This window comes from Erythrolamprus reginae, chromosome 4 (assembly GCF_031021105.1).
Source record: "Erythrolamprus reginae isolate rEryReg1 chromosome 4, rEryReg1.hap1, whole genome shotgun sequence".
Lineage (NCBI taxonomy): Eukaryota > Metazoa > Chordata > Lepidosauria > Squamata > Dipsadidae > Erythrolamprus > Erythrolamprus reginae.
Window position 1 is genome coordinate 95,396,101 of NC_091953.1, and position 7,634 is coordinate 95,403,734.

A 7,634-nucleotide genomic window follows, 5' to 3' on the forward strand; every position below is an offset into this window, starting at 1 on the left:
CCAGCTGCTTTCCCATGATTCTTGCCCTTACCTGCCTGTTCTGCACCAGGCAGTGGTGCCCCCCCCCCCCGCTTAGGGAGAGGACGAGCTGGGTGTACTTTGGCTACCACATAGCCCTGAAGCTGCATCTGACCCAGGCACCAGAGGAGCAACAGCTAAGAGAGGAGAAAGTAGAACAGGGGGGTCCTTGTCAGTGAGCCCCACAATGCAGAAGAAGCTCCTTTCCATCTCACCTCTGCAGGGGGGAGGCACACCTGCAGGCTCACATGAGAAGCTGACACCACACTCTGCTCTCCCCCACCTGTGCCCCTTCCCCCAGCTCTGCCATCTATGGAGTACTTTGGGGCTGCTTTTGCGTTTACAGAGGGTGAGGCAGACAGGACCCCATCCAGAGGCGGAAGCTTGGGCTGAGACTATTGGGCATGGCAGCAGGTGCGCACTACCAGCTGCTCTCAGAGCTGCAGGTGCTGGTGAAGGAGGCGCAAAGGTGGAATAGGGATGAGAAGAGGTGGCAGGGGGCTTCCGCAGGGCAGAAGGACTGGCCAATGGATACTTTGCTCACTTTGCCTTGGGCTCCAGCCACCTCTGATCACTGGATTTTTCCTTAGAGACCATATGTGGGATGTGGGGGAGGCAAAGAGGGAGCCACCTGGAAGCCCCAAGGGGGGAATGCTTGTGGGGCACAGCAAGTTTGTTAAGTCTGTACTCAGAGACTTATTCAATTCAACAGGTTTTCTTTATTCATCATAGTCGTAGGAAACGCTCTCTACAACAACCAACTCCCAACAAGGGCAACGGCTAATCCGTTGCCCTATTTATACATTTCCTTTAGGGGGGGACATTTTACAGACAGCAGTTTATTTTTGGCGGTTCTTTTAAGCCAAGCCGCATTTTAACCAATCAGCAATTTAACCGTTTATTTCTTTAAGGACATAACAAAGTTCATACCCATTTGGAAATCAGCCATCCGCATTCAGACTTATGAAATGGAGGAGGCAAATTTAAGGAAGAGCAGCTTCTGGAATTCCTATTGTGATATTTTCCAGAACAGTATTTTCTTTACAAAAACCTCTTTGTTCCCCTCCCTTGCCTCCCCTTCCTCATCTTCCTTTCCCCCTTCCCTCCCACTCCCATTTTACCCTCTCTTGCATCCCCCCTCCCTACCCCCTCTCCTCTCTCGCAATCTCTGCTCCTCCCCCCCACCTTAAATCTAATCAAAATTCTCACCCTTACACACCCTTTTGAGTGGGGGTTATAAAAGGAGGGACGTTTCCCCAGAGTCCAGAAGCCCCATTGAAAGGGCAGCTTATCTCTAGAAAGGCATCTTTCCTCACATAACAGATAACTGACAGTAACCTACCCTGCAGGGATGAAGGTCTCTCAGAGGGCACCTGCTCGCCCACCATTGTGACCTACACCCATGCCATATAAATGTCTCTAGGAAGCTACCAGACCAATCACTAAAGCTAAAACAAAAATGTCACTTTTTGCAAGGTAACCACAGCACTTTGGATGTGGATCGCCTCTTGCATGGATCAGGGGTGTCAAACTCAAGGCTCTGGGCCACAACCAGTCAGCTGTAGCCACTATAGCCATGTCCCTGCCCCCCTCTGCACCCACAATGCTGATCCGGCTTTCATAAAATCAAGTTTGACATGTCTGTTTTAAATTATAGTAGACACTTAAAATTTTTAAAATATGTAACTTCAGTGTCTTGATAACTAAAAGTGAGAAAGAAACACTTCATTTCATTTATAAATTCTAAAAATACAAATAAAAATACAATTCAATCATAGTCTTCATAACCATATCATTTCAAAAAATGTTGTTAACATAAGAAACAACTCCATCCTCCAAATTTCATTCTCTGTTTTCTCTATTCTCAGACTAATGTAACTGTACAAGTAATAATTTCTGTGAAATATGTTAGTAGAAGCAATTGTACTTTCATGAGCTTAAGTAAACTCAAGTAATTCAGTTTGCTTTAACAGTGCCACTGGGCAATAAAAGGCATGGATTCATATCCCCTCCCCTAGTACCCAAATATAAAATTAAAGCAACAAAGATAATAATAACTGAGATCTTTGGTAATCAGGTACCATAGCATGAGGAGAACAAAAAAGGAAGAGGGATGGTTTCTGATATAAGATGGAAAATACTGCATTTGTTTAATTTTTTTTAAAAAAATTATGCTCTTTTAAAATAGTCCACTTTATTTCTATGTGAATTTATATGAATATAAGTAATTTTTGAATATGATACATTACTTTTGATTTATTAAATTAATTATTAATTAACTATTGATTTGCTTCTAACTAGGTGGACATGCATGGGAACATATTGTTAACATCCCTTGAAATTCACAATGAAGTTGCAAGCAATGAAGTCACAACAAGTGTCACTGATCCACAGAATTCAGCAGTATCCTTTGATAACTCAGGAATCCAGTACAGAAAGCAGAGTTCCAACCGAGAAACTCTTGGGAGACGTACATTAGACAGAACTGGCGCTCACACTAAGAAGAGTCATTTGCGGAGAAGATCGTCTCAACTAAAAATAAAAATTCCTGATCTAACAGATGTGAATGCAATTGACAGATGGTCAAGGATGGTGTTTCCTTTCACATTTTCTCTTTTCAACTTAATCTACTGGCTATACTATGTCAACTAAATTGACTTTTACTTCGGATTTTTTAAACAAAGAGACTGTAACAAGCAGATACTATTTTGCCTGTTATTTTGTATATGTACAGAAGACCTTTTACACTATATAAAATATATACATACTTACATATACATATAGATATATATATATAAATCCTATGTGTACATATATTGTGAAAGAATATGTATTATACTCATTGTGCATAAACATGTATACACGCACTATGTAATGGTGAACACAAAATGCCTTTTAAAATAAACTTTTCAAATGAGACAGGCAGCTTTTTGAAGCAGTATGCTTTGAGAAATATAGTTCTGTAAGATTACCAAATCTTTATTTAAATGATCCAAATTCTGTCCTATTGTTTGCAAAACCAGTCATATACCTTATTTTAATTAATTCATTTACACTGTCCATTATGTAAGACAGGTTTTAATTTAATTTGTTAAATGCTGACCAATTGAATTGCTTCGTATCAACTTGAAAGGCTCTGAGATACTTCTACTTTGTTAATATATTTTGTTCACAATGGAATATTTTAATTTTGCATTTTTTAAATTACTTTTACTTGTCCTTGGAACATTCTTACATATTGCTATAATATGTTGTTTAAAATTGAACAACTGCTTACATTTTCAGGATTTTTAAAATATGGGATTATTAAATCATCTGTTCAAAATTAGAAGATATTATATGTGGAGATTTTTTTGATCAAACTGCAATAAATCCTTTATTGGGCAGACTTCAGGCAGTGAAATTTCAATCAATTCAATTCAATCTCCATTTATGAAACTAAAATTGATGTTCATTACCTCTAAATTTTATAAAATATGTGTACCTCAATAATGAAAATTGATCCAAATTATGAACATTCAGATTTAATGAGAATAACTTTCCTTCTGCATGATCTATTAAGACAAAGTTTTATTGTATGGCCAGTTTAATTCTCATGTGCTTTGTGTTTCCAGGAGATAGCTAGATTACAGGAGATTTTGAAAGGCAGCAGGTCTATGTATTAGAAAAATTCTGTAAAAATGGATGAAATTAGTTCTTTCTAAGCTTCTTGCTACTATGCAGCTTTAAAAAAAAATCCATGATGCCAACCAAGAGATGATCTGGTAATTCTAGCTCAAAGTTTTATATATTAAAAAAAAGTATTCCAAAGATAACTTAGAAAATAATTTGTTTTTTAACAGGTAGGAAAATACATTCATGTTATCAAAATAACTTCAACAAGATCAATGTAAAATATATTTGCACAATATGCATACGTATGTATGTAATGTATGTATGTATGTTATTTAATTTTTTAGTGCTTTCTATTGTGATGGCATGCTATATCATTTTGTTTCTGTGACGTTATAAGATTTTTTTTTCTTTAGAATTAAATCAATAGAACATTTCTAATGTATAGATTCAATAACAGATCATTTTCAGATCTATTTTGTATATACACTGGAACTGATAATATAACTGGTGTGCTACATTCACAAAACGTAAATAATAAGGAACAAACATATTTTTTTTAAGTTTGATGGATTATTATTTTACTTCGGCAAAATGTTGCCATTTTTGATTTTCTTCTTATTCATATTTTCATCTGTTCCAAACTTTTTCCTACTAACAGTTTCTGGAATTAGAGCACAAATGTTTTAGTGCTGTAAAATTAGCATACATCTTAGCAGTTAAGGTTTAAAAGAAAACTGCAGAGAAATGTGAAGTTTTCGGTTACAGTCCATCAACTCTGTATCCCATGAATTTTACAACAGCAATTGGGACTATGAAAATGGTGTGTAAGTTCACCTGAAACTTCCATAGATTTATTTGTGGACAAGAAGAACCAATTTTTATATTACCTACTCTACCATTGGAATAGCATGTACCATGTTACGTAAATGTTTCTGCATGTCACTATCTCATAATAACTTTTAAGAAAGGGAGAAAATCCAACATCTAGTGAAGGTTGTGTATAGGATACACCATTTCCCATTTCTTCTCAATACTTTAGAAATTTTGAAAATAGAGCTGCAGTGATCATTGTCTTGCTATTCCAGTAGTGGGAAACTTTATTGGATATCACCCAAAGGTTATGTTGTGGCTGACTTAAGTTATCCACTTTTGGTTTTCATTTTAAATCTTTTTGGTAAACAGTAATCTTTTTAGTAAAAAGCAACACTGAAGAAATAAATATTTTAAGAACTTGTCCACTGATGTACTAGATTTCTTTTACTGCGTCAAAAAGAATAAATTTGGGTGTGATTCAAAATTAAACATTTTTATTGTTTTCAGGTTATATACTTTTGATTTTGACAATAAGATAAGTGATAAGCTATTATCTAGACTGGGGGATATGGTTTTCTTAGATGAATACTGTTTATAAATTAAAACTGTTTCAAAAATATTGTTAATGTTTTTATTAATTTTGCTATTATGCCAATACTGGCATTAAAACATCTTTAAAAAAATCTATTAGATTTTTTCAAACTAAGAATATTCAGTGAAGTGTTCGCATTTTAATTTAACAAGCAAGTACTTGTACATTAATACATAGACAATATAAAACTTTGATCATTCAAACTGCAGTCCAAATTAGCCTGCTGAAGAAACAGAACTGCTAACCTATAGCACATACTGTATATTGCTCTAATGCTTAAAGTATAAAGTATAATATGTAAATTTAAAATGAAATAAAATATTTGAGGATTCTAGAAAAGGCTCACACCTCCACCTTTAACCCCTCCTCAAGAATTGGAAAAACAGGCTGAAACATGACATTTCAAATGGCCTCACCACATTGCCAGAACACTTCCTATGGAAATATTGAAAGACAAAAAATAGTTGGAGAGTTTAAACATAAGCTCTCCACCTTTTGCCTTTCCAAGATAGTTTTCACCACCTTGGTCATCAGTTTCAATTGGGAAATTTATGAATTTATATATGAACTTAGCAGCTGTATTGATCCTCAGTAAAAAAAAAACCCTAACAAAGAGAAGGAGGCATCAACATCAGAAAAAAATATTTTAGAACAAAAAGTTCACTCTTCCATTTCAAATAACATTCAAAAATATTATCAAGAAATACTAGAAAAACTCAAGGACTTCATTGTGATCTCCTTCATTTTAGACCTATCTTTCCATTCTAATAAATTCATCCAAATTTTAAAGTCTCTTCTATTCTTAAGTTAGTCAAGGAATCAGCAGGACTTCTTATATATATGAATATATATGATATATATGTTATATATAATTCAAAATGATATATGATATTCTTTTGCATAGAAACAGCAATCCAAAGTTATGGATCTTATGACATATTACATTAATTATTATATTTATTGTATTATATTTTTATATATTTTATCATTGGATATAACATGGCCCTTAGTGAAGACAATCATCAAGTGGGGAAAATATGATACAACAGTGACATTAACAAGAATTGGGTGTCCCTCCAAAATTGATGGGAAACACCCCCCAAGAAAACTGGTCCAAAAAGGCTTACAGCAACTTTAAAGGAGCTGAAGGAATTTCCAGCAAGTACTCTGTGTGTACTACATGTGACAACAATCTCCTATATTCTTCATATACCTGGGGTGTAACAAAGTGGCAAGTTGGAAACCTTTTCTTACAAAGAAAACATGCAATGTTTTGCAAACACCTATATCAAGTCCGAAAAAAGCATCTGGGAAATGTGTTGATGTCCTGATGAGACCCAGGTTGAATAGCCATAATTCCAAAAATATGTTTGGTATAAAAGCAAAACTGCATATCACCAAAAGCACACCACATATACACAGAAGTATGGTGGCAGCAGTATTATGATTTGAAGCTAAATGAGGAGCAAATTTTTTGTCTCAAATTATTATTGCTGGAATGGCTAATCGAGATTGCTCATTTGTACTCAACAGTAAAAATGGAATAGCTGGAAATGATATATCATTTACACTCTACACTATATTCTTAAGATCTAAAATATATCTTAGTTGTAGTATGTTGGAAGAATTTATGTTGGAAAAATGCATTGGAATTGGAATACATTCTGTTTTTTGACATCAAGTAGAACTGATTTTGAAGATTGGTAATGAAATATTACTTCATATTTGTACATCACTTGAATGATGAAAGTGATTAAAAGAATTTCAAAAATTTGCTCAGGGTTACTTCTAGTATCTTGTAAAAAGGACAGTATTAATTATTCTAATTATTTCAAAACTTTTTATGTATGGAGTTTCTTTACACCTGGCACCAAATATGTTTCCACCTAACAGAAAACACTATAACTCAAATTCAAGACTGTTCAATAAAACATTGTTAAATAATAGGTTATTTCAATATTGTGCAGCTAAGCTAAGGCAAAATGGCCTTCCTATGTGTAGGTATGTAACATCATTATATGCTAAAATGCATTTAAACTGAGGAAAATCCATACCCCTGTCATTCCAGTGGAATGCAAACAGCCTTTTCAACATGGGTACCTTGAGGTGCAAGGCTGAAAATCCTTATGCTAGATTTTGTCAGACCCTGTAATCTCTTCCACAGTTTCTCTTGAATAACATGTCCAATAGCAGGAACAGCAATGGATAGTGGTGAGTTGTTCAACTGAGTGAGTCCGATGTATTGAAATTTCTTCTGTAAGGTCCCTTTCTAAAACATAAAAGTCAATTATCATTAACTAGCACAGGGAAGACTGCTCCTTCCATTATTAAAGCTGAAAATTATTTTTAAGATAATGATGTGATATGATATGATGTCACAAGTGGTGTTTCCTAATGAAGAGTACTAATAGTACATCCAATGATCGGTCACTGAAACTGATAAAAGTGGATGAATTCTGAGTGCAGCCAAATTTTAGGTCACTAGTTTTGTTTTATGTACAGAATCCCCCATAAGGATGATGGTTGACGGTAATCGGCCTCATGACTGCTTCAAGCACATTTTTTTAAACCAGCTCAGCTAAACAGATGAAATTTG

General features: G+C 34.9%; 1 protein-coding gene across 1 annotated transcript in view; it reads left to right on the forward strand.

Moving 5' to 3' along the window:
• GABRB3 (gamma-aminobutyric acid type A receptor subunit beta3) overlaps positions 1 to 2,750 on the forward strand; it is a 123,002-nt gene extending 120,252 nt beyond the window's left edge. The window contains exon 9 of the mRNA XM_070751823.1: positions 2,320 to 2,750. Coding sequence (XP_070607924.1) covers positions 2,320 to 2,670 — 351 coding nt within the window. The 3' untranslated portion in view covers positions 2,671 to 2,750. The remainder of the gene's footprint in view (positions 1 to 2,319) is intronic.
• Positions 2,751 to 7,634: the final 4,884 nt, after the last annotated feature.